The sequence below is a fragment of the Eschrichtius robustus genome, chromosome 7 (genome assembly GCF_028021215.1).
Source record: "Eschrichtius robustus isolate mEscRob2 chromosome 7, mEscRob2.pri, whole genome shotgun sequence".
Lineage (NCBI taxonomy): Eukaryota > Metazoa > Chordata > Mammalia > Artiodactyla > Eschrichtiidae > Eschrichtius > Eschrichtius robustus.
The window spans coordinates 106,265,710-106,293,514 of NC_090830.1; the positions used below are offsets into that span (position 1 = coordinate 106,265,710).

At 37.1% G+C, this 27,805-nt stretch overlaps 2 protein-coding genes across 14 annotated transcripts in view; one reads left to right on the forward strand and one right to left on the reverse strand.

Annotated features, from left to right (window-relative positions):
• Positions 1–1,340, forward strand: part of PLCE1 (phospholipase C epsilon 1) — a 311,916-nt gene extending 310,576 nt beyond the window's left edge. For all 8 annotated transcript variants that reach the window (XR_011074510.1, XM_068548222.1, XM_068548229.1 and 5 more), the window contains one exon: positions 451–1,340. The gene's annotated coding sequence lies outside the window, so the exon portion shown is untranslated. The remainder of the gene's footprint in view (positions 1–450) is intronic.
• Positions 1–27,805, reverse strand: part of NOC3L (NOC3 like DNA replication regulator) — a 49,939-nt gene that overhangs the window by 12,810 nt on the left and 9,324 nt on the right. For 5 of the 6 annotated variants that reach the window (XR_011074512.1, XR_011074511.1, XR_011074513.1 and 2 more), the window contains exons 7-20: positions 25,789–25,950; positions 24,935–25,028; positions 22,500–22,675; positions 21,964–22,092; positions 17,842–17,973; positions 15,803–15,883; positions 15,371–15,471; positions 12,410–12,482; positions 12,260–12,323; positions 12,107–12,178; positions 11,568–11,749; positions 10,414–10,542; positions 9,633–9,730; positions 6,613–6,697 (exon numbers count right to left, since the gene is read on the reverse strand). Coding sequence is in view for 3 of the 6 variants with exons in the window: in XM_068548233.1 (XP_068404334.1) it covers positions 6,613–6,697; positions 9,633–9,730; positions 10,414–10,542; positions 11,568–11,749; positions 12,107–12,178; positions 12,260–12,323; positions 12,410–12,482; positions 15,371–15,471; positions 15,803–15,883; positions 17,842–17,973; positions 21,964–22,092; positions 22,500–22,675; positions 24,935–25,028; positions 25,789–25,950 (1,578 nt within the window). In the remaining 3 variants the exon portion in view is untranslated. Of the gene's footprint in view, positions 1–4,561; positions 6,288–6,612; positions 6,698–9,632; positions 9,731–10,413; positions 10,543–11,567; positions 11,750–12,106; positions 12,179–12,259; positions 12,324–12,409; positions 12,483–15,370; positions 15,472–15,802; positions 15,884–17,841; positions 17,974–21,963; positions 22,093–22,499; positions 22,676–24,934; positions 25,029–25,788; positions 25,951–27,805 lie in introns of those variants that run through there. The other variant, XM_068548231.1, reaches the window with a different exon arrangement.

The following is a 27,805-nucleotide window of genomic DNA, read 5'->3' on the forward strand; positions in this document are numbered from 1 at the left end:
TGTATATGCTCGTAAGAAAACAAGTTTAATATTTTTATTGCTGAGTGATATATTTCATGTTATTTGTTCTGAAATAGTCACCTCTAAAGTTTCAAGATACCTCCTAATAATAATCTAAGAATTTCTAAACAAATAATTAACTTACCCAAGTAGTTGACAGAAGTCCACCTTTTTTTTTTTTTTTTAAAGCTGAACAGTTTAATTATGGTTTAAAAAAAAAAAATCTTTCTAAAGAATGTGATGTTCCAGGGCAGAAATAGCCTAATGTTCCACCTCCCAGGAACATCATGTTCTACCACTGTGAGTTTATAGGAAATAGTGTCTCCCCCAAACCCAGTCACCAGAGCTTGGGTTTCTGTTGGTTGAACAACCTTAAACCTTGCTACACTATGAACGTTTCTGCTCCTTAACTTTAAAGAGACTAACAAGCCTATGTATTCAACTTTACAGGTAAAGATCTTTGGGCAAGAAGTTATAAAGTCAAGAATGAACATGATGGAGACAAATATAACTTCCTTATTTTCATTAGACTTAAACTGGAAATTGATGATTTCTGAACTTGCGATATGAGGTCCACACTGAGGTCAAGCAAAATGGCACAGGGCTAGCTACCAACCAGTTTCCTGATGAAGCAAAGAAGCCCAGCAGACTGCCATTTTACACGTGTCAACAGTTGGAAAAACCATTGCTAACCTTGCAATAAGGGTCAACAAACTTTGTAAAGGGCTAGACAGTAAATATTTTAGGCCTTATGGGCCATATGGTCTCCACTGCAATGACTCAACTCAGCTGTAGTGCAAAAGCAGCCATAGACAATACATACGTGAATGAATGTGGCTGTGATCCAAGAAAACTATATAAAGACACTGAAATTGTAATTGCATATAATTTTCCCATGTAATAAATATTCCTCTTTTGATTTTTTAAAATCATTTAAAAATGTAAAAACTATTCTTAGTTCAAGAGCCACACGAAACCAGGTGGCAGGCTGGATTTGGCCCAAGGGCCATAGTTTTCCGACCTGACTTAGAAAACTGGGAACAAGATGCACAGAGGTATGAAAACAAGCAGGCTAGTTTAGTCATATATTTTATGGCTGAGAATTGGAAGATTTTGGGCATTGCAAGTGTAAATATGTCCTATAAGATTCATTAAAAAGTAATTCAATTTAGTTTCTATATTGTGTACCATTGTGAATTCTGTAGTATTTCTTTTTAGCTACAGAATGATGTTGGGTTTTTTTCCGTTTATTGCTTATATATTCACAGACTTTTGGTTTCCATAAAATGAATTTAGAATAACGTATAATATCTACTGAGTTGTGACATCTTAACAAGAAACTTAACCATGTTTTTAAAGCAAAAGTAGATTGAGTTGGTGTTTATTTATTTTACTAGGTTTGTACTGACATTGTGCCTATATATTTATTATACATAGCTTTCTTGATATTGCTTGCAGATTAGAAGCGTTAGTGGTTCTATCTCACTATTTGAAAACAAATCTCCTAAAAAGAAAATGTATGCTCTGAATATCTGAAATAGGCCAGAATTCATGTAACTTGCCATTTAATGTAAATTATTTTAAAAACCTTGCTGTATAAAACTATCATGTACGTGTAAAGGATTCTTCTTATTCTTGGCATGAAGCAAATTATGATTTTTAAAATGAAAGGTGTTCCTCTAAGTAAAATCCAAATTTTATCTTTCTATTCTATTGACATTAAAATTTAAGACGTTTTTCTTCAAATTATAAAACACACTAAAAATCCTAACCTTTGCTTTGAGAAGTTTTTCACCATAAAAAATAAATAAAACAATCCCCAAGTTCTTTGCGTACGCTAACAGAAGTGTTAAAAACACACGGCCCAGCTTTCATGTTATTGGAAGTTCTGACTGAGTCAAAGCTTTAATGCTAGAAGAACTACTGTTTGCTTGTCAACAGAATTCAGGCTATTCCAGTTTGATGTCGTTTGTACAGTGCTACAGGTTTCTTTTTAAAACAAATAATCAGTCTACAACAAACGTACAATGCTGCCTCATTTTTTAAAATAGTCCAGAAACCGTAATCAAGTTTCTGTAAACTAAGAGGCATTTTTTCCTCTGGCTGGGCTTACTGTGTCATAAAAATTGGGTTACTGGTCTAACTGGCAAGAGTCAAGATGAAAACTGTGCAGAGTAGCGAGATGGAAAGCAAGACTGGTCTCACTAGGTTTATCACTTGGCCTTGACTCTAAGCCCTGCAGCACCCCCACCCCATGGCCCTTAGCACAAAATCTGAAACTTACCTTGAGACTGAAAGGGAGACTAGGTTTTAGCAAGTCAGTGAACCCAACCTCCGGCCTATGTTGCAGCCCAACTTGGTGGTTCATTTTGAGGTAAAAGGACATACTCTACTGTATTTGAGTCCTGGGGACTTTAGGGGGGGACTACTCTACTATTACAGCTAACCAGCACAACCTGGTGTTTGCCAAAAGTAGGAAATTTTGATTTAGAGCTTCTCTGAATTATACAGTTATATTACTATAGCAAATGAAAGAAATTATCCTATTTAGAATGCATCTAAAATAGTCACCCACGCTATACCCATTACTACTTCATACTTTCCATACCATTAAAAATTTGGGTAGCGAACTTTCATCAGTAAAGTCGATACGGAAAAGAATCTAAATATATACAAGCTGGCTGAAACCCCCACCAAGTGGGAGAAATGAAGGGTATGGTGCCCACAAGCACGCAGACCCCAGACCGGTCGGAACCAGAAGGTTGATGATGCCGACTCCCACTTACCTCACCATCAACCAATCAGAATGTCCATGAGCTGATGGCGCCCTCTTTGAACCATTACTATAAAACTCCTCACTACCCCCTCCAGGTCGGGACACGCAGTTTTGAGGGCATTAGCCCCCTGTGGCCCCCTTTGCCCGGCAAAGCAATAAGCTGTTCTTTTCTACTTCACCCAATAAACGAACAAATATGCAAGCTGTATTTATTACAAGATTTTGAAAAAAAATATTTTAAAATGCTTCACTAAAAACAGAAAGGAGCATGAATTCTGTTGGGTGGTGCCACTTTTAAGATTATGATAGCTGGCAAGAAAAGATAAGAATAAGAATAAGATGTGTGATGCTGGAAAAAACAGATTAACTTCCTCTCAGTCACCTCCTCTGTAATTGTTTCGCAAAGATTATATAAGGGTGTGAAGGAGTTGAGAATAAGTTTGAGGATAAATCTGCAGGAAGTAACAACATTATTTGGGAAGAAAGTGCCTTCTTAAAGGAACGCCTCTTTTCGTGTCATCCTTACCAAGTAAAAGTTATTTATAAATTCTCCAGCTGGGGAGAAATATGGAGTCTTGACTCAACAAAAGTGAGTCAAAAGTCAAATTTACTTTCACACAAAGGTCTCCCATCTTGATGGCTCTGGCGACACTGGAGGCTCATTAAATGAAAGCGGGCCTCCCCTATGGCTCCGTGTGTACTTTTTTTTAAAACACATCGTCCCCTTCCTCTGTTCTCTCCCTTTCTAGTATCTCTGTAGACCTCTCCTCTTCTGCCAGACACCCGCAGGCCTTGCTTAATTCTGAAAAGTAATCAGAGCTTGCGTACTGGCCTGGTAAAACTGAATTAACTAAAACACGAAGCTCCACAACTCTGCTCCCATGCCAGTAAGGAGGATTTTCCTGGCTGGTGTCTGATCTTGAACTTGGCATAGTGAGAGGCAGCCTACAGGGAAAGAGCTCTCTAGCGGGCTGCCTCGAACACTTTTAGTTGCTTCTCTTAAATCAGCAGCAAGGCAAGAAGAGGAGAATACCTGGACTCTCCAAAAAGTTGTTAGAAAAAGAGACTGCCTCTTACACAAAGCCCAAACTTGGGTCAACATGATACAGTACATTGTTAACAATTTATATGTTCTCTGCCATTTCTTCCTATCAGCTTCCTAAATGCAGTCCTTGCATGACGGCTAAGGATTCTGACAGGAATACCTGAATGTTTTTGAAATACTGAATCTCCATGATTACCAAGCTGTTCGTACACATCTCTTAGATCCAAAACATACTATGCTCAAGTCTGCCATCCAGCAGGCCTCTGAAACCTTCCCTATTTCAGATGATACAGGTCTCTGAACTTCGAAACAACTCACTCTGACACTGAATTGGGTAATGTTGCGTTCAAAAAAATGTGTGAATGATCTGACTCACCACGCAAGGGCATGGAAGACTGAGGCTACGTCTTATGCCTGTTATTACCCGACTTCACTTTTAAGTGCCTAGCACAGTGCTAAGCACATAGTAGGTGCTCAATATTTATCTAGTTAAAAAAATAGATATTAAGGCTGTAGTTTATTATAGCCTCAGGGTGTGTGTGTGTATGTTGTTATTAATGACTATAATATTTAGTTCTGAAAATGCAACTCATCAGGACAAGGCTACAGACGTTAGTACACGAATATGTTTCACCCTCAAATTCATATAGGATATTCAAATACAAGATGTATAATTTTATGGTCCCACTGTGATTCTCTATATGCGTAACAAGAAGGTTAAAAAGCATAATACAAGTGTGAAATAGTTGATGAATTTTTATTTTAAAATTGATTTTTCATTTAAACTGTAGTTCTTCCTGCCAACGTTAAATATAAATGTATTTGTATATGTTTGGAAAATAAATGATTTGTGACATGTACTGGTCACTTGTGCTCCAATGGGGAAAGACCCCTTGGTCATCTAAACAAACATTCATAACATTCCTGGACTTTAATATCTAAAAAGTGCATTAAAAGCAAGTATTTATATAATGAACCATACATTTCTCACCATTAAATAATCAAGCCTAAAAAAATTGATCTTAAAGACACTTTTCAAAACCACATATAATATGCTAAAAGATTAACATGCGCTATAAAGCTGATATTCCCCACTCTGCTGGAATGATAAAGGAACTTCCTATTTTCATTTACTTCATGAGAAAAAAAAGAACTTTAAGCACTACCCTAGGCCAAAATATTTGGCTTCTACAGCTTTGAAGAAATAGATCTATTTAGTTGGACTGCTGTGCATTTTTTTAAATGCTCACAAGAATAGGAAGCAGAAAAAAGCAGCTGTTTTATTCAGCTATTCACAGCAGAGGATATTTATAACCTCATCATTAAAACACTCATTTCATAAGCCATTCCTAGAATATGGCAATAGCTGTCACATAAAATACTGCTTTTTAATTATATTCATAAGAATAGGCATTTCATCTGTTAAAAAAAAAAAAAAGAAGGGAGGAAAAAAAAAAGCCCCTTGCTGGGTACCCTTTATCCTTAAAACAGAATGGTAAAGAAAGTCTCAGACTTGGTTTTTTCCACCATCACCCGCCAGAGCATGTCAGAAAATGCAACGAACTTCAAAGAGACTAGAATCACATTCAAACTTTCTTTGAAAGTAGCCATGATGAGCACTCACTCTTTTTCACAAATGCCAAATTAGGTTACTTCTTGCAGCACATCGTCCAGTAAGAGCCAAAGAACCTGGTATCCAATTGCAAGCTATTTTCTCTTTTCTCAAAAATTTTCATAAAAATATATACACTCAAATTTAGAATGTTTCTCACTTCCATCATGGTGGTACAATAAAAAAAAACATTTATTTCGTTATAAAAAGTATTTGGGGGCTTCCCTGGTGGCGCAGTGGTTAAGAATCTGCCTGCCAATGCAGGGGACACGGGTTCGAGCCCTGGTCTGGGAAGATCCCACATGCCGCGGAGCAGCTGGGCCCGTGAGCCACAATTACTGAGCCTGTGCGTCTGGAGCCTGTGCTCCGCAACGGGAGAGGCCACGACAGTGAGAGGCCCGCGCACCGCGATGAAGAGTGGCCCCCGCTTGCCGCAACTAGAGAAAGCCCTCACACAGAAACACAGACCCAACACAGCCGAAAATAAACAAATAAATTTAAAAAAAAAAAAAGTATTTGGTTATAAAGAGTAACTGAATGGTAGAAAGCAATCTCATGGTCTTGATTTTCCTGTGCATATTTTCAGAACTGGGGCAGAACCCTGTGCCACACAAAGGATAATTCTTCCTCCTCAAGAGAAGGTCCTAAATTAACAATATATCTTTATGTGCATCTGCACAAACACACAAATATACAACAAAGTCCCCTGACTTTTCATTCTTCTACTACCGTAGTGATGTTTCCAAATATTTGGTGAAATCCAGAGGCAACTGAGTAGCAACTTCACTACAATGTCTTTTGATTAGTTGACTTAACTCTTCACTTAAAAATGAATCCCCTTGTAAAACTTTATCCTGAAAAAATATTAAAAGTATGAGTTAAAAGTTTGCTTATGCCATAAGCAAAAGCCAAGCCTGAGCAAAGTTAAAAATGGCAACAGCTGACACCAAACTAACACATGAAACATAACGACAGGTGCTGGGTCAGGTCTTGGACATATCAGCCATATCCTACATTGAATGAAACAGTCTCCTGACTGACTCTGTAGAATTCCAACCCCAGAAATCTATCCTACCATCAACTCCTAACACGAAACAAGCAAGTTGAAATCAGGTATTAAGAGACATATTAATTTAGTTATTTCATCCTTTAAAAAAAATAATGAAAAGTATCACATACCTTCCTTTTGGAATTTGAAGATTCAACAGGAGGATTGAATGTCATTGCTGCCATGCTATAAGCCTCAAAAAGTTCTGCAGCAGATCTACAATCACAAATATAAGAAAAGTAAAGACACCACCATATCTGTGTAACTTGAAAACATTTAGATTGTACCCAGAGAATTAGATTGTACCCAGAGAAAACAATTAGATTGTACTCATTATTCTAAACCTATATATAACATAATCCTGCTTTCGTTTTTGTTTCCTTTTTCTCATTAAAATCTTCTTTGTCCCAGTTTTATTTTCTTCCAGTTTTATTCAGATGTAATTGACATACAGCACTGTGTAAGTTTAAAATGTACAGCATGATCTGACTTGCATACATCATGAAATGAATTTCCACAATAAGTTTAGTGAACCTCCATCATCTCATATAGATACAAAATCAGTGAAACAGAAAAAAAAAAATTTTCCTCCTGATGAGAACTCAAGATTTATTCACTTAACTTTCATACGTTACATACAATAGTGTTAATTATATTTATCATGTTGTACATTACATCCCTAGTACTTATTTATCCTATAATTGGAGGTTTGTACCTTTTGACTGCCTTCATCCAATTCCGCCTTCTGGTAGCCACAAATCTGATCTCTTTTTCTATGAGTTTGTTTGTTTTTGAAGTAAAATTGACCTACAACTCTGTTAGTTCCTGTTACACAACACAGTGATTTGATATTTCTATACATTTCAAAATGTTCACCACGATAAGTCTACTTACCACTTGTCATCATGCAAAGATATTACATAATTATTGACTATATTCCCCACGCTGTACATTTCATACCTGTGACATTTATTTTGCAACTGCAAGCTTGTACCTCTTAATCTCCCTCACCTATTTCTCTCCTCCTCCTAACCCCCTCCCCTCTGGCACCACCTGTTTGTTCTCTGTATTTATGACTCTGTTTCTGTTTTGTTTGTTCATTTGTTTTGTTTTTTAGAGTGAAATCATACAGTATTTGTCTTTCTCTGACTTATTTCACTTAGCATAATTCTCTCTAGGTCCATCCATGTTGTTGCAAATGGCAAGCTTTAATTCTTTTTTTCATGGCTGAGTAATATTCCATTGTGTGTATATATACCTCATCTTCTTTACCCATTCATCTATTGGTGGGCATTTAGGTTGCTTCCATATCTTGGCTACTGTAAATAATGCGGCAATGAACATAAGAATGCATATATCTTTTCTAATTATCGTTTTTGTTTTCTTTGGAAACCCACAAAACACACTTATATAAAATAAATCCTAAATCCCCATGTTATGACATCATTATCCAACTAAATCCACCTCAGAGAGGTCTGGTATACATTTAGAAATATAGGTCTGGACAAAAAGAAGGCTGAGCAAAAGCCCTCAAGCTCAATCTGATCAAATCCCAACTCAACCAGTTATGTGAACGATACGCAACTAAGTGTAAGTTAGTCATGAGAGCATAAGGCATGGAGTCATCTTCCACGGGTTTCAATCAGCTCAACCCTTCAGTTGTTTGCCTGGATTGAAAGCAAGGAGAGGCCAATCAGGACAGAATAAATGTCTATACCCATGCATGTAAATGAATCCTTAATGATTTGAGATTGGTTCACATTCTCCAAAGGAGATCGGCAAGGGATGCAATCAGGCTCACATCCCAAGCTCCACTCCCCAGGGGAAGCCCGTCAAGAGTCTCCCTTCTCAAGCCTTCGGGATAAATCCATTCATCTTCCTCCAGAAAAGGAAACCTCTGGCATAAATGAGGCAAATGGTGAGGATCTCTGACAAAAACATACCAGAAAAGGATTGTGAAGAAGTGACAAAGAGTCATTTTCTCCTTTTCCTTTTGAAAAACAAAGCTGGGGTACAGGTGGGAAGTATGAGGGATGAAAGAAGTAAATGGCCATTTTACTATTTAATAAGAGCAAAGGTTATCGCTATCCTACCCAGAAGGAAAAGGGTTTACAGGAAATTACAATTTATGTCTCATTCAGAGAGGGATACAGCTGACTACTGCCTTGTAAAAATATAGACCTGTTTCGTCAAACCTCTCAGTATTTCAAGAGAAGCTGGAAATGATTTTTAGGCGAATTCTTCCAATATTTAAAAGATACCAACCAATTAGATTCTTGTTCAGACTCTGAAGAGGCCAGAAAATCTTGCCTACAGGTCACTTGTCTGTGATCTCTGATTTAAAGAAACCAGTGGGCTTGCAAAGGAGGGGAAAAGTCTGCAACAAAATATTAATTCTGAGTGACGGGAATATTACAAGGGCGTCATACCATTTTCTCTTCTTTTCTGTATAACTGAAGCATTTCCTAGTTGATTTTGTGGGGGGAAAAAAACGATCATTACTACTGTTCCAACTTCTCTGTGCGAATTTTTTTTCAGATCAAACAGTTGTGGGGAAAAGAAACTTCTTTTAGAAGGACGCTTTTCCCCATTTGGAAGCGTGTAAGGTGAATGCTGGAAGTGCCAGTCCAAAGCCTCACAGGTCGGGGGCACTGAACAGAGATGGCTATGAGGGCCAAGGAGAGAAATTGGTCCATTCTGGGCGGCAGTGTTCAAGGCACTTCTGTTCTCTCCCTCCTCACGTCTCCCTTTCTTGTCCTAGCAGAACCATTTGGAGGGGGAAAACAAAAAGGTTCTGTGGCCGGACTCATGGACCTTCACATAAAGCAAATATGGCATCATCTTATTAAATGTTGAACCTAAGTAATGAGCACATGGGGATTCACTATTCTTTCTACTCACCTGTATGTGTGAAACTTTTTATGACCAAAAAAAAAAAAGGTTAAGTAATTACTCAAAACAAACTAACAAAATCACAGTCAGCAATGTTTCCTCTTTGGAATAATTCAGGAATATGAAGTGGACCAAGTCCAGATAACCAAGCAGCACTTTACGTTTTGAAATCCATTACTTTGTAAAACAGACTTCTCATAGTCAAAACAGCTATCAACTGAAATTTGCAGTTCTATAATAAGGCAATGCTAAATACTACCTTCGGCTCAACTCTGGTTTGAGTGCTTCTGAGCCTTCGGAAGGGGCTCCAGCGATGAGGTGAGCTGCAAATCTCTGCACTATGGGATGGTAATGTCGCTGAAGGGGAAACAGGACAACCATATTTTGCACGGGTCAATATTTTATAAGACGCTAGCTACACTTTAATAAACATTAATTTTTTTAAAAAAACCACATATGCATATGTAATTCATTAGAACCACATACCTACAGAAAAAAAACAGTATCTTTGCTCACAAGATTCCAACACAAATCTGTTTGATGACCAAGTTACCAGTGAAGTAGCTTAGTCTTGCTTTTACAGTATGAAAAGAAAAACCAAAAGGCAATTTCTCTTTCAGAGTGAAAGAAGTTAGTTTACAACAGGTTTCCTGAAACATATTTCCACTATAATGCTGCTGTCCGCACTGTAGGATCACAACGTAGGTGAAACTCTCTCGAAACTGGCGGGCCGCAGGCCTCTGGACGTCCCCCTGAATAAGACCCAATACAAATGTGCCTGATAACACATCTTCTATTCTGAAGAGTGTCAGGGAATGACTTCAAGAAATCTCACCCCACAATACTGAAATCATTTTCTGCTTCCTTAGAAAACGCATCTCAACATCTTAATAGTAAGAGCAAAGTGAAATGTAGAGTATTTAGACAGGAATTCTAGGAAAGGCAGTCCCAGAACAAAATATGTTAAGTTCTCTGGCAATTATAACTACTCGGGGGTAAAACTGAGAAAGCCCTCACAAAAAGGGGAGGGGGGCTCTTACCCTCAGCGCATGCAATTCCCAAAGAGCAGTGTTCTGAGCGTTGCAGTACTCAGGTTCATCCAGCTCAGGAAGGAAAACTCCACTACCCTGAGATTCATTGTCAAGCAACAGATCTGTTTTGGGGAAAGTCTGCAAAAATGTCACATAAAAAGAAGGATTAATTAAAGTAATATTATTAATTTTAAGAACGTTATTGGATTCTGTACTTTTACATAATTTGATTTTACAGTTACGTAAGAGCTATAAGCACATGCACTTTATACCTAGTCTTCATTTTTGCAATTTAAGTTTATTCCACAAGAGAACAAAAGAATATTAGCTTGCTTTGAAAAGAATTAATTTTATCTTGCAAAAGAAAACAGATATTCTTTCACTCAGCAACCCCACTTTTAGGAATCTTTCCTATAGAAATAATTACATTAGATACACTTATAAGAATATTCACTATAGCATCATTTGTAATAGCAAAAAAGGAAACAACTTACATCCATCAAAAGAAAAATGCAAAGTGTAAAAGCCAGACTGCCTAAATTTAAATCCCATCTCTGCCACTTACTAGCAGCGTCACTTTAGGCAAGTTTCTTAGTCTCTCTGGACCTCAGTTTTCCCCATCTATAAAATGGGAACAATAATAGTAGCTACTTCACAGAGTTGTTATGAAAATTAAGTGAGTTAATTTTTGTAAAGCATTGTAACAGTGGAATTCACATAGTAAGAACTATGTAAGTATTTGTTAAACCAATAGTCATTAAAGAGACCAAGTAGCTGTATCTGTACTGACACAAAATGTGTTCATCACCATTAAGTGTTAAAAAAGAGTTGTAGAACAATATTGTATATCATAATCCCCTCTCCATTAAAAAAGAAAAAAGTTTTGTTGTTTGTGTGTGTTTAGTGTACACATTTATAAATGAATTTTTTTAAGTCTTCTGGAAGGATACCCACCAAATCGTAAAAATGGAGAGTGTCAGTAGGGGTGGCATGCTTTCCTTTTGTAATTTCATGTACTTCTTTTATCACCTTATCTTGTTACAAGTGTGAATTATTTTTATAATTAAAAAAATAATGTAAATGCGGGAAAAAAACATGCATCAAACAAAACACCATTGTTGCACTGTAAGAACTTAGCTCTATTCGTTTGCATCACTACTTACATGCATTAATATTCTGTTAGTTGCTAAAATGCCAATGCTTGAATTTGGAAGCACATGAAGAGCAAGGGTACAAAGCCGCTTGATGAAGGCAAGGGCCCGCTGCTGAGAAACTTGCTTTCTGCGCTTAGTCAGCATGACGTCAAGGCACTGGAGGACGATCTCAACACCTTCATTCGTAGCTCCTAAAACAGCAGATATACCCTTTGGGGCTGTTCTCATTACTTTTTCATCATGCAACTTCACTGAACTTTGGAAAAATCCAAGAGGAGCCTATCGCACCTGTCCCACATCATTTCCCTAACCGATGAAGCAGTGCCAGACTGCTCACACGGTGATGTGAGCTGCACTGCATCTCCAGTCAATTCCAAAAGTTCTCTCACTCCAAGTCTCACTTAAGGTTAAATACAGATGTGTGGCACTGGCAGGCCAGCATTTTATATACCTGCTCCTATTTCTCAATTTTCACTGACTATAATTCCAGTCACAAAATATTCTTAGAAGATAAAGATTTATTAAAGACATTATCTAAACATACATACCTGCATGTAACTTGAACAGTGTTTTGTAAAGATGTGTATAGAATTTCATTGGATCAATATTCAGAACATCACCTTTGAAATGAGAACAAAAATTAGGTATGTTAAAGCCTCCAAAGGCAAAGTAAACGAAACTTGATCAAGAAAATATCTTACCTTGCCCAGAAAGAACATGAAAAGCAGTCTGGACACAGTGAAGACTTTCTTGATAGCTTAGGTCCTTAAAATGAAGAGGAAAAAAAAAAGGATATTAAGAATAATTACAATTTATATCTTAAAAAGTAATTCATTAGTAGAGTTACTTACACCAGACTCAATGAGAGAATGTAGAACTACTAATAAATCATCAAAAAACTCCACATTTATAAGGTGAGCAAACCTAGAATCAAACAAAACTTAGTTAAAAGGTAACCTAAAAACAGATATAAAGCAGTTAAAAATTAAACCTGACTTTAAAACCATATTTTTAATATTACTTATTTCAAAATGTTAGCTATGATGGAGATGATGGTGATTATCGATACTTTTCATTAATTCAGACTGGCCTCTTGGACAATTCATCCACGACTGGACACTATACTCGGCAGGAATATATGAAGCACTAAACAAACTAAATATATTTCAAAAATACTCCTAACCAGAGAAAGAAGTTGCTAAGAGCAAACAAGTTCTCTGAATCAAGTTGACCAGGTGTCCAACAATGTTCTAAGTCACAAAGGAGTCAGCAGTTACAGCTTCTAGGAAAATGGGGCAGGAAGAAGGAAAAGAGGAAAGATTTTGCTATTAATAAGAAAATGGACCCCATGAAAGCTTTAAAAAGGAAAGAAAAAATGTTGGAGCTAGTGTCTAGTTCAGGCTCAGCAATTAATTACCTATATAATCCTAGGTAAGAGCTGACTGTCCTGGCCTTCTATTTCTAAAAATAACTGAGATCACTCAATAGAGTTAAAGAGAAAGAATCATGTGAGCTACTAAATGTCAGAGGACTCTGTACACTATAAAATATCAGGCACCGAAGTAGTTAAAGTCAGGATATCTCTTCAATATTAGTGCAAGAGCCTTTGACACTGTAAATCTTAGAAGAAGGAAGGACCTCAGAGGTCATATGTTCCCTGTGTATTGGTACAACCTTTTTGGGAAGCAATATGGCAATATTTATCAAAATTTAAAATGATCATACTCTTTGACCTAGCAATATGTGCACACAAGTACATTGAAGATATTTCCAGTGTAGCACTGGGGACTGACCAAATAAAGTATTAAATATCCATGACACGGAGTATTATGAACTTAAAAAAAAAAAGTGGGTCTATATGTGCTAACATGGAAGGATACCCAGAATAACTGTTTATCCAAAAAAAAAAGGAAGTTACAGAACAGTATACATTTTTTTTTTAAATTTATTTTTGTTTTTATTTATTTACTTATTTATTTTTGGCTGCATTGGGTCTTCATTGCTGGGTGCGGGCTCTGTCTAGTTGTGGTGAGCGGGGGCTACTCCTCGTTGTGGTGCATGGGCTTCTCATAGCGGTGTCTTCTCTTGCTGCGGAGCACAGGCTCTAGGCGTGCATGCTTCAGTAGTTGCAGCTTGCAGGCTCAGTAGTTGTGGCTCGCAGGCTCTAGAGCACAGGCTCAGTAGTTGTGGTGGACAGGCTTAGTTGCTCCGTGGCATGTGGGATCTTCCCGGACCAGGGATCAAACCCGTGTTCCCTGTGTTGGCAAGCGGATACTTAACCACAGCGCCACCAGGGAAGTCCCCAGAACAGTATACATTTGTGTGAAAGATTCAATTTGTATGAAAGAAGGCAGGTGGGCAGATTTACATACTGATATAGGAAGGAAGGGAACTTGTGATCTTTTAATTCTTAATTGCATTATTTGAATTTTTTAAATGAGCATGTATTATTAAAAATTTGTTTAAATAAAGAAATTGGTCATTGGGACTTCCCTGGTGGCACAGTGGTTGAGAATCCACCTGCCAATGCAGGGGACACGGGTTTGATCCCTGGTCCGGGAAGATCCCACATGCCGAGAAGCAACTAAGCCCATGCGCCACAAGTACTGAGCCTGCGCTCTAGAGCATGTAAGCCACAACTACTGAGCCCACGCGCCACAACTACTGAAGCCCATGCGCCTAGAGCCCATGCTCCGCAACAAGAGAAGCCACCACAGTGAGAAGCCCGTGCACAGCAACAAAGAGTAGCCCCCACTCGCCACAACTATAGAAAGCTCACACGCAGCAACAAAGGCCCAACAGACAAAAACAAAAAAAAAAAGAAATTGGTCATTGAAAAAACAAACAACAGGTCCTACCTAAGGTAAGAATAATCCCTTCTCTTTGAACCTCTGACCAACCTCTCTTTCAATGACAAGGACCACACTATCTTATAAGGCAAAGCATCTCATCACCAAATAGCTGCAGTCATTAGAAAGTAATTTCTTCCATATTGAACCAAATTTGCCTTTTCTCTATCTTCCAGACATTAGTCCTATTTCTAAAGCTGTGCTGTCCAACGTAACCACTGGCCATTAGGGATTTGAAATGTGGCTAGTGCAAACTGAGATGATGTGCTATAATGTAAAATATATACCACTTTTCAAAGATACATTATGAAAAAAGGCATGGTAAATATCTCACTAATGTTTTATCTCATTAATGTTTTGACATTAATGTATGTCAAAATAATATTTTAGATAAAATGAGTTCAACAAAATATATTTAAGTTAATTTCATCTGTTTCTTTTTCCTTTTCAATGTGGTTAACAGAAAATTTTAAATTTCTTATGTAGTTCACACTATGTTTCTATTGGATAGCACTGTTCTACAGGACAATACCTCAAATAATTGTAGAAAACTATCCTGACAACCATTATTCTGGCTCACATGACCCAGTAGGTTCATTAGTGTTGACAGAATACAAAAAGACCTATCTTAAGAGGACCAGATTATGCAAGACTAAAAACTGACTACAGAACAGAAGGAAACCAGAACTGAGGGATGAACCCTAGGGACAGCGAGAACTAAGTAATAAGTAGGAGGAAAGAGTTAGTGAAGGAGATTTTTAAAATAAAAGGTTTGAGATGAGAAAACCAAAAAAGTGCAGTGTTATGAACAGTTTCAAGGAAAAGCTGGTGACAAATAAAAAAGGAATGAGAACTAAGAAGGACACCGGGTCATCATTAGTGTACCCTGTTTAAAGTTCATGGTTACCTCGGTCTTATTTATTTAGAAAGAATCTAAAAGGCTTCAACCTACACCGCCCTTACTTGGCAAGACCTTCCAGAACTGCTGGCAGGAGAGGTGACCTCTGGGCCTTCTTCAATATTCTGAAGTAGGTCACAAACACGATATTCAGAGTCTCCGTGTGCTGCAGAACAGACAAAATGACTTCAGTATAACCTAGTATACTTTCTCCCGAGTTACCACAACTACAGCTTTCAAAACTCAACCTTTTCTGTGCTTTCCCATCACTCCCCACTATTCAATCCTAAGAGCTTCAACAAAGCAGAATGAAGATACACATCCTGTGATTTCCTAAAACTAGCATCATCGATCACATTATCATTTCTTACACATCATGTATCTAAGCCTCATGAAATAAACCAAAGTCATACAACCACAAGTTGAAGCAATAAATCTCTAGTTGAAATCATTTAACAAAACATTTTAAAAGCATGAGAAAACGTGAAACTGCCTACCAGTTTAAGTTTTTTCTCAGAACTCTCCGAAGCTTCTGCCTCCCGAAGCTCTCTCTCTAGTTTCTCTTCTGCTTTCTTCCACTGAAAATAGATTAAAAAAAAAAAAAAGAGTATACCACTGAATGAAAAAGCTAGCTTCAGAGAGGCATTATGTCAATATTATGAAACACACACAATAATACCACAGACCGTCTACAGATACAAATATAAGCAAAAATTTTAAAAATGGATAAGAAGCACCCATAAACCAAATTTATGAGTGGCTGCCTCCTAGGAGGAAGGGAGAAGAATGGGACTGGAGAAGGGACAAAGGGACTCCAACTCTATCACCAATGGTTTCTTTCTTTTCAAGAAAGAAACTGAAGTATATTAATATTTGCTCAATCAAAATGGTAAATACATGGGATATATTATACTACTCTCTGTAGTTTTCTGTAATTTAAATTAAATTTTTTCAAAAAAAAAAAAAAAAAAGAAAGGAAGGAAGGACATGCTGAGCCCAGAAATAATTCTTATTGTTAAATCATCTATAATGTGGAAACCAGTCATCAACAATGCTTCCCAAACTCATTTACATACAATTCATAAAACCAGATACTATACAGAAATTCAACAGAAAACCAATTTTTTTCCACTCCCTTATGCTGTTAGAGCAGCAAACAATGGTTGCTAAGCTGCCTGAGACACTGGGGACCGACTGAGGAATGGCGTTTCCTTCCCTCACATGAAGTTGTTAAAGAGCTGCTTATTTGGTCTTTGTTTCCCCACTGTAGCCACATACATGCTGTTCCTAACAGGCACATCCAACTTATATTAAGATAGTATGGTATAAATAATTTAAATATTTACCTTCATTTGTTAACAATCATTAAGTCTATTTTGATATTCCTGTCTTGTTTTCAAAAGTTCTTAGACACATTCAAAGATGGATATCCCTGGAGGGCTTCCGTGGTGGTGCAGTGGTTGAGAATCTGCCTGCCAATGCAGGGGACACGGGTTCGAGCCCTGGGCTGGGAGGATCCCACATGTCGCGGAGCAACTGGGCCCGTGAGCCACAGCTGCTGAGCCTGCGCGTCTGGAGCCCGTGCTCCGCAACAAGAGAGGCCGCGACACTGGGAGGCCCGCGCACCGCAATGAAGAGTGGCCCCCCCACTTGCCACAACTAGAGAGAGCCCTCGCACAGAAACGAAGACCCAACACAGCTAAAAAAATAAATAAATAAATAAATAAATAATTTAAAAAAAAAAAAAAAAGATGGATATCCCTGGAAATTATTTTTTCCTTTGTTTTTATAACCCATTTGATAACCCTAATAAACTGTTTAGAAATGTTTTGAGAAGTGATCATAATAATGGTGGTGGTGGTAACTAATGTGTATAAAGTGTGCCCAGCGCTGCACACTCTAAGTGCTTTTCCTATGTCATTATATTTAAACTGCACAATCACCTTGCAAAGTAGGTGCTATTATTAGCTCCATTTCTCAGAATATTAAAAAAATGTTTCCAAAGTCTCATAGTAAATAAACAAAAGCCTGGAATTTCAACCTAGTTTTCAAATACAAACCAACAGAGAAAGGAGATTCGACTAAAACCTACTTTGTTGCCAACTTCACATGAATGCATCCTTTCTGTTAAGGAAGGAATCTGTGTTATCACGATGAATCTAAGAGGATCTCAAAAGCCAGCATGGGGACTTCCCTGGTGGTCCAGTGGTTAAGACTCCATGCTTCCAACACAAGGGGCGCGGGTTAGATCCCTGGTCGGGGAACTTAGAACCCACATGCCGAGTGGTGCGGTGTGGCCAAAAGAAAAAAAAAAGCCAGCAGGGCAAGAAAACCTTTTCATCTACTGCTCTCTTTGCTAATGAACTGTCTGTTTAAGTTGATTTAACAAAACATTTCTTTGCAATAACTGGGGAAAATAAAATTCTCTAAATATCAGATTTTAAAATATTTATATTTATGACTTAACTATGATTTTTACCTGTGCCTATGATTTTAATCTAAAATCAATTAAAACAAAAAAGGAAATCAATCAAACCTTTCTCTGCATTCTTGATAGAGTTCTTCTCTTTTCCTTGAAAGTCATGAACTTTTTTTGTTTATTAATATCCTCTGTATCTTTTTTCACTTCTACTTCTTTGATCCTTAGGCACAAGAATGTTCTTAACATCTATTATTGAAGAAAACACAAATACACAGCTTAATATTTATACTGCCCTCAAATACTTTAAACGGAATAAGCATTCAACAGTGTTATTCCTTCCTTCATGCCAAAAAAACCCAAAAAAACAAAAAACTTTGAAACATCTTCTATCACATTTTACACAAAGTTCTATTATCTTTTTGTTAAACGTATTCGGTAATTTTTGTCTATGAAAGGACACTAGTATTTGGCTAAATACACATAATATTACTTTGCAGTGAAATAAGAACAAGGAAGAGAGAACACTACCTGGCACTGGTAGATAGGATTACAAAGAGTAGACAGGTCAGAAAAAGGTTTGGACCAGTACGGGAGAAGAGGATATTTATTAGACATTTCTAAACCAGCTTTAAATTCCCAAACCAGATTCAGTTTTGCAGTTAACAGTTCTAATCTTTTTTTCCCAACAAAAAAAATAACATGAAGACTAGTGTTATTAAGACCACTTATTTTTCTTCAGGCTAATGAGTCTCCAACTTTAGCAAACATCACAATCACCTGGAGGGCTTGTTAAAGCACAAAAAGCTAGACCCCATCCCCAGAGCTTCTGATTCAGCAGGTCTGCAGTGGGGCCCCAGCATTTGTATTTCTTATCACCAGCTGATGCTGGTCCAGGGACCACATGTACTATTGCCTTAAGCCACTCAAAAAAGTTCAGAAACTAATTTAGAAACTGATGTATTGTGTGCTACAGCAACCATCCAAACACAAAGACAAAAGGGGTTTAAAATCCTACGTTTTCTGGGGAAGAAACCACTCTACTGACCTGCAGTCACAGCATTATTCTTGGAGGAAAAAAGAACTACAGGTTTGTATTCTTTTGAGGTTCCAATGTGTACATTTGGAAGAAAACTGAGAACTTCATTTAAAGCATGTAATGAAAACAAGGAAGAACTAAAAGCATAAACAATGAACCTGAAGTCACTCTAGGTCTCAGAAAGATTTGAGTATTTTGTAGGTATTCTATGTGCTCATAAAATATCACCCACAAATGAAAAATAACTCCAAGTCAAAGAATGCGGCACATGGTCAACTAATCTTTGGTAAGGGAACCAAGAATACACAATAGGGAAAGAACAGTCTCTTCAATAAATGGTGTTAGGAAAATTGGATATCCACATACAGAAGAATGAAACTGGACCCTTATCTTACCAGTCATAAACATTAATTCAAAATGGATTAAAGACTTAAATGTAAGACCTGAAACCATAAAACTCCTAGAAGAGAAAACATAGAGGCAAAGCTCCTTGACATTGGTCTGAGCATTAATTTTCTAGATATGACACCAAAAGCACAGACAACAAAAGCAAAAACAAACAAGTGAGACTACATTAAACTAAAAACCTCCCACACGCAAAGGAAACCAGCGACAAGATGCAAAGGCAACCTATGGAATGGCCGAAAATATCTGCAAATCATGTATCTGGATAAGGGGTAATATCCAAAATACTGAGGGACTCAAAACAACTCACAGCAAAAAACAAATAGCCTGACTTGAAAAAGAACAAAGGACCTAAGAACACATTTTTTCCAAAGAAGACAAACAACAAATGACCAACAGGTAAATGAAAAGATGCTCAACAGCATGAATCATCATGGACGTGCAAATCATAACCACAGTGAGATACCACCTCACACCTATTAGAATGGCTACTATGAAAAAGACAAGAAATAACAAGTGTTAATGAGGTTGTGAAGAAAAGAGAACCCTTGTACACTGTTGGTGGGAACGTAAATTGACGCAGCCGTTATGGAACAGGATGGAGGCTCCTCAAAAAATTAAGAATACAATTATCATATGATCCAGCAATCCCCCTTCTGGGTATATATCCAAAGGAAATGAAATCAGTATCTCAAAGAGATATCTGCACACCCATGTTCACTGCAGCACTGTTCACAAAAGCCAAGATATGGAACCAATCTACGTGCCTGCCGGAATAAAGCAAACGTGGGATATACATACAATGGAATGTTATTCAGCCTTAAAAAGAGGGTCCTGTCATCTTTGATAACATGGATGAACGTGCAGGACATCATGCTAAGTGAAATGAGCCAGACACAGAAAGATCAATACTGTATGATCTCAGAAAGTCGCACCCACAGAACCAGAGAGTAGAATGGTGCTTGCCAGGGGATGGAGGAAATGAGGAAATCCTGGTCAAAGGATACAAGCTTTCAGTTATAAGGTGAATAAGTTCTGGGTAATAATACTGTATCATAGACCTGAAATTTGCTAAGAGAGTAGATCTTAAGTATTCTCACCACAAAAAAAAGATAACTATGAGAGGTGATGGATGTGTCAATTAACTTGATTGCAGTAATCATTTCACAGTATATACATATATTAAATCACCACATTGTATCCCTTAAAAAAAATCACATTACTGTACAAAGTATATAGACACCAAGCAAACAAACAAATACCAAGAAAGTAAAGAAAGCAGTTTATATTCTAGCATCATTAAAATGAAAGTGTTTCCCTATGGCCAATTTCATGTTCAAGCCTTATTCCCTGATTACTCTAAAATTCTGAGTAATACTTAAGCCCAATATTTGTAATTTTAGCAGTTCAACTAAAGTTATCAGCTACAAGGGATGAAAAGAATTTGACGGCAAAGGAAGAAGACTTCAAAATTAGGAAATAAAACAGTAAAAAAAAAAAATCAGCTTAACAATCAAAACTATATGACTGGGGCTTCCTGGTGGCGCAGTGGTTAAGAATCCACCTGCTAATGCAGGGGACACGGGTTCGAGCCCTGGTCCGGGAAGATCCCACATTAAAAAAAAAAAAAAAACTATATGACTAAAACTTAATGAAAATATCTAAGACCCAAATGAAGAAAACTATAAAACTTCACTTAAGCACATAAAAGAAAATGGCAAGATACTTGATATTCTTGAATATAAAAAAAACCAATTCTGTAAAATAAGTAATTAAAATGTAAAACTTCTATAAAGCAAAAAGACAACGGCACAAAATTAAAGGACAGAGCAACAAATAAATATTTGCAACAGAGACTTAATATCCTTACTATGTAACTTAAGCTCAACAAACACACAGAGCTTTTGTTTCTTTTGTTCACTACTTTATCTCCAGGACCTAGAACAGTGCCTAGTACATGGCTCATATTTATTCAAATATAAGCACATTTTAAAAATTATTACATGTCTTTAAGAAAGTCAAATACCTGAGGAGAAAAACTGGCAAACAATACAAACAGGCAAAAAATTCAAATGACTAATAAATGTATGAAACGAAGTAAAACCTCACTAATAAAAATGTGTAAACAAAATAATATACATTAATTTATGTAATTTTTTACCTACCAGACTAACAAAGATTAAAGAGTAAAAATATTCAACACTGGGTAGGTTGTGGGGAAACGACACTCCTATCACTAACAGGAACACAAGTGATCAAATGTTTTTGGAGGACAATTTGGCATGAGCTCTCAAATATTTAAATGTGTATACTGTTGGATCCAGTATCCACAGTTTAGAAATTTAACTCACAGAATACTCACACAAGTGTGAAAAAATAACGTGGCCAAAACATTCTTTTCTATGCTGACTGTAACAGCAAAAATCTAGAAACAACTCAGCCATCCATCAAGTAGGGACTATATATTATTCACATAATGGAATACTACAGCAGACGTTAAAAAGAATGGGATAGCCCTATACATTAGTCCACAATACATTAAGTTGAAAACAGCTCCAGAATAGTTTCCAAAGTATAAACCCATTTTTTAATTTTAAAATACAAAGTATGTCTCTATCTGCATAGAAAAACATCTAGAAGGATACAAGCCAAACTGTTATGAGCAGTTACTTCTGGGGAGCACTTTCACTTTATACTTTACACATCTATAAAAAATAAATTCCTCATAACAACTGAAAATTAACTTCGTAATTTCAAAACAAACACAATACAAAGTGAGAAAAAAAAAGGCTTACCTCTGGCCTAACTTCATAATTTCTGCCTTTCACAAAACCAGAAATCACTTTAATTACACCCAGTGATGCTTGGCCTAATTTATCTTGTTTAAAGAGTTTCTTTACTGCTTCACAACACATTTCAGATATCTGAAAAATAAAATGTTACACTAAACCAGTGTTTCTCAGCCTCAGCAGTATTGACATTTGGGGCCAGATAATTCGTTGTTGTGGGGCCCTGTCCTGTGCATTGGAGGATGTTTAGAAGCCTCCCTGACCTTTATCCACCAGAAACCAGCAGCAACAATCCTCCACCACCATAGTCGTGACAATCAAAATGCGTGCAGACAGCCTGAAGAAGAGGGCAAAACCACCTCCTATTCAGAACCACTTCACCAAGCTTACGTTCAAACAATTTTCTTGAAGAGACAGTATTTAACAAAGGACCCCATTTTAGCAATAAATAATAGCGCCAAAAGAATTTTGAGAGAGAGAAAAAAAATAATCACATCGTCTATGATTTTCTGTTAAGGACAACAGCAACAAAAGCAACCCACCAATTTTGACATGTCATTCATGAGAGGGACAACCAGTACAATGATGTTATTGTGGAAGTTGAAATGAGGCAGGGCCACCAGCAGCTCACACAGGCTCTTCACAGCCACCTCTGCCAGTCCCTTGTAGGCCTTTAAGGAAACCACATTACTTTTCTTCAGCTTCCTTTGCTTCCAATCTAATCAAGAGATAACTGTAGTTACTTTACTCATCGGCTAAAATGTCAATTAGTTTGTTTTACAGTAATAAGCAGTAATATGAAAATTCAACATACCATGTGACTTCTTAAATATGAGCTGTCTACACTTAGACACAAGTACAGATGTTACCATTAAAATCTGCCTACCATCATCCTTGTCTACACTTAGACACAAGTACAGATGTTACCATTAAATTTGCCTACCATCATCCTTGTCTACACTTAGACACAAGTACAGATGTTACCATTAAATTTGCCTACCATCATCCTTGTCTACACTTAGACACACGTACAGATGTTACCATTAAATTTGCCTATCATCATCCACCCTCTGACTAACCACCATTACAAGAATCTTGGCTTTCCATAGGCATCATTTCCCCTGGCTTCTTGCTGATGCTCACTGTAGTTTCTTTACCCAGGAGGTCCAAAAAAAGTTTAATTTCTCCTTCAAAATAATTGATGATTCACAGTACCTCTTTTCTAGAAACTTCTACATACATATTCTGTTACTGTAACACAGTATCTTGAATATGAGGATATGAAAATACGCTGATTTTTTTCTAGAGTAGGTTCAAGACCTCCTCCTACATCATACACAACCAGAGATGAGAAAGACAATATAGAAGACAGTGCCTTTGCTTCATTTTATTTTATTTTATTATTTATTTTGTTTTTTTGGCTGTGCCGTGCAGCATGCGGGATCTTAGTTCCCCAACCAGGGATAAAACCCGTGTTCCCTGCAGTGGAAGCGTGGAGTCCTAACCACTGGACAGCCAGGGAATTCCCTAGTGCCTTGGTTTTAAACTTGCTTCTCATATATGTGATTTTTCCTCAGACTGTATTCACCATAAGTAAGAACGATACCTTCTATTTACTTAAAACTGACAAGACTTTATAATGGATGGGTGAATGGATACACAAAATGTAGTGTATACATACAATGGGATATTATTCAGCCTTAAAAAGGGAAGATAATGTTGACACATGCTACAGCAAGATGAATCTTGAAGACATTATAATAGATAGACAGACAGGTAGATAAATAGGTAAATAAATAAATGCTAGTATGTAGGTTCCAGTTGGGATGCCAGAGCACAGAAGCAATACCCATGCCACCCACCCCACCTCCATGTCGTTACTTGGCCGACAGATTAAGTAGCTCTGTTGCAGCTGAGCTAGCAGCTGGGTGATCCTTAGACCCAGCACTGAGTAAAGGAGCCCAACTGAGTCAGGTGAAAGCACCTCGCCTTGGCAATGAAATCTCTTCCCCATTCATGCCTGAATGTCTCCCATGTCCTTCCTCTTCTGAACGAAGAGAAAGAGAACAGAGTTTGATAGAAGAGTTTATCATCCCGATAATGTTAAGTCCATTTTCAAGGCACTCATTACAACCAGTTCACATTATCTTTCTCCCCTGACTACCCCCTTCAAATAAAAACCAGTAGAATATATAGGTAAGTGCTACTCTCTCACTTCGTCCCAGCCTACCCTTCCCCCTCCCCTTGTCCTCAAGTCCATTCTCTATGTCTGTGCCTTTATTCCTGTCCTGCCCCTAAGTTCATCTACCAAATGTAAAATAGATAGCTAGTGGGAAGCAGCTGCATGGCACAGGGAGATCAGCTCGGTCCTTTGCGACCACCTAGAGGGGTGGGATAAGGAGGGTGGGAGGGAGACACAAGAGGGAGGGGATATGGGGGTATATGTATGCATATAGCTGATTCACTTTATTATACAGCAGAAACTAACACAACACTGTAAAGCAATTATACTCCAATAAAGATGTTAAAAAAAAAAAACCTCAAAAAAAAAACACAGTAGAATAAATTCCAGCCATTCGTGAATTCAAGAAACATACAACTACTTACTAGGTAAAGAACTGCAGCAACGATAATACTAATACTGATAGCTGATAAAGCACAGTGCCTAGTATAGGCACTATAATTCTACTTTATATCTATAAATTAATTCACTACTCACAACAATCCTATGAGGTAAAGTACTATCCTTATTCCCATTTTATAGACAGGAAAAACTGAGGCACAGAGAGATTAAGTCCTTTGCCCACCACCTAGGTATTAAGAGGTGAACCAGAATTTGAACCCAGGAAGTCTGACTCTATAGACTCTGCTCCTGACCATACACTATATTACTCTCAACACACAGGACAGAATATAGAATTCACATTCCTGATCAAAGCTAAGTGTGTTACATACTTTTAAGATATTTTTAATATACCTTTAACCACTTGCTCCAGATTTTCCAAGTAAAATTTATATTGGCTAACCAGGCCTTCTTCAAATTCTCTTAACTTTTGGGTTTCTTTGCGGATCTAAAAGGACCAAAAAAGATGATTTTCTTAAATCAAAATGCTGAAATCCATTTTTAAATTAGCACAAAATATGAGTGTCCCCACTATTTCTCCCATCTCTAGGTATGCAAAATTTTCAGCTTATTTTGTGTAGTAATTATACCCAGCATTACTATTTACAATAGCCAGGACATGGAAGCAACCTAAGTGTCCATCAACAGATGAATGGATAAAGAAGATGTGGCACATATATACAATGGAATACTATTCAGACATAAAAAGAAACAAAACTGAGTTATTTGTAGTGAGGTGGATGGACCCAGAGTCTGTCATACAGAGTGAAGTAAGTCAGAAAGAGAAAAACAAATACCGTATGCTAACACATATATATGGAATCTAAAAAAAAAATGGTTCTGATGAACCTAGGGACAGGACAGGAATAAAGATGCAGATGTAGAGAATGGACTTGAGGACACAGGGAGGGAGAAGGGTAAGCTGGGATGAAGTGAGAGAGTAGCACTGACATATACACACTACCAAATGTAAAATAGATAGCTAGTGGAAAGCAGCTGCATAGCACAGGGAGGTCAGCTCAGTGCTTTGTGACCACCTAGAGGGGTGGGATAGGGATGGTGGGAGGAAGACACAAAAGGGAGGAGATATAGGGATATATGTATGCATATAGCTGATTCATTCTGTTATACAGCAGCAACTAACACAACATTGTAAAGCAATTATACTCCAATAAAGATGTTAAAAAAAAAATTATATCCAGCATTACCTTGGTAGATTTTTCTGCCTCTGTTAGGGGTCGTATTTTATAAGAAGGAGTAATGTCTTTAAATAACTCCATCAGAGAAACTATCACCAACTTTCGAACAGTAACAGCCACGTCAGGATCCTGTTCCATCAGCATGGAACGTAATTCTTTCAATTTTTTAATCTGTTAAAGAAATAACTCATACGGCTAGAGAAATGGCAAGACAATTATAAACAAAAGACAACAGCCTCACATCTGGCACAACAAGTGGAATTCACACAATGGCTCACAGTCTAGTCCAGCCACACACAACTACAGACACTGCTCACATTTACAAAAGATATATCACTAAAGCTATAAGTTCATCATATTTTTGTTAAATAAGCAGTTAGAAAAAATATACTTTAAAAAGTATAAATTTATTAATCTACCTATTTTTAGAAATTCTTTTTTTATTGGGTTTTCTTTTTATTTATGATGCTACTTTTTTTAACTGAAGTATAGTTGATTTACGATGCTTCAGTTGTACAGCAAAGTGATTGTTTTATATATATATATAAAAACATATATTCTTTTTCAGATTTTTCTTCATTATAGGTTATTACAAGATATTGACATAGTTCCCTGTGCTATACAGGTCCGTGTTGTTTATCTACTTTATATACAGTAATCTATATCTGTTAATCCCAAATTCCTAATTTATCTCTCCCCTGCCCCTTTCCCCTTTGGTAACCATAAGTTTGTTTTCTATGACTGAGTCTACTTCTATTTTTAAAATAAGGTCAATTTGTATCATTTTTTAAGATTCCACACATAAGTGACGTCATATATTTGTCTTTCTCTGTCTGACTTACTTCACTTAGTCTGATAATCTCTAGGTCCATCCATGTTGCTGCAAATGGCACTGGGTTTTCCTAAAACATGCGTGTCCTATTTCCCTAAAAACACTTTTTGAAATATATTAAAATGTTACATACATCAATCAAGTATATTAATCACCTATACATGAACTAATCAGGAATTAAATATAATGTATCCACATTAACTTTAGTTTCAACAAGACTCATATAAAGATCATTTGCATTATGTGATGAAGAAGTGAAAAACTGATTTCAACAAATGTGCTTGACTGGATGAACTACCACTGCCTGCTGGAGTGCTTTGCTATCTTGAGAATGCACTGGTTGGTCAAAAATGTTTGCCATATAGTGGTGAGAGGACAAATATACCACCACCTATTTGCAACCCTAACTTGTATGAAATAAGCATGAGGATCCAGAGTTAGAAGACCTGGGTTCCAATCTAGTAGCTGTTAAAATATGAAACAACTTGAATTTGTAAGCCTTAATTTTTCAACTGTAAAATGAGATCAATAGCTCTTGTCTCTATGGTTTTACACTGATTATATGAGATCATACTGGTGAGAAATATTCCAAATTCCCCTCCCCAATTCTGCTCCAGACCTTTCCCCTCACTTTATTAGAAAAGGACAAGTACTACAGCAAAGCATACCATATGAACTTTTTTTCTATAAATGTAAATAATCTATTTTATCATTCAATAAACAAATACTCATCACAGTAGGATGCTGGGGACACCAAGCTAAAAAGAATAATAGTACCCCTTAAATGACTTCATGTATATTTTATCATTTAATCCTCACAACAGTTTTAAAATAGGTACCATCTGGATTTCCCTGGCAGCCCAGTGGTTAAGACTCCACACTTGCACTGCAGGGGCACAGGTTCGATCCCTGGTCAGGGAATTAAGATCCCACATGCTGCGTAGCACAGCCAAAAAAAAAAAAAAAGTACCATCCTCTTTTTAGAGATGAAGAAAATGAGCTTGGGTAAAACGACTTTCCCAAAGTCTAACAGATAGTACTTAAAAGAGCCAAGATTGAACCTCAGGTTTCTTGAGCCCACGTTATAACTATCACCACCTTTACCCCCATGCCCATGGTTCACTGATAATTCATTGTAACTCTTCAGTCTACTTCATTTAAACCAGATAGACTTTTTCCAGACTACCCTGGTGG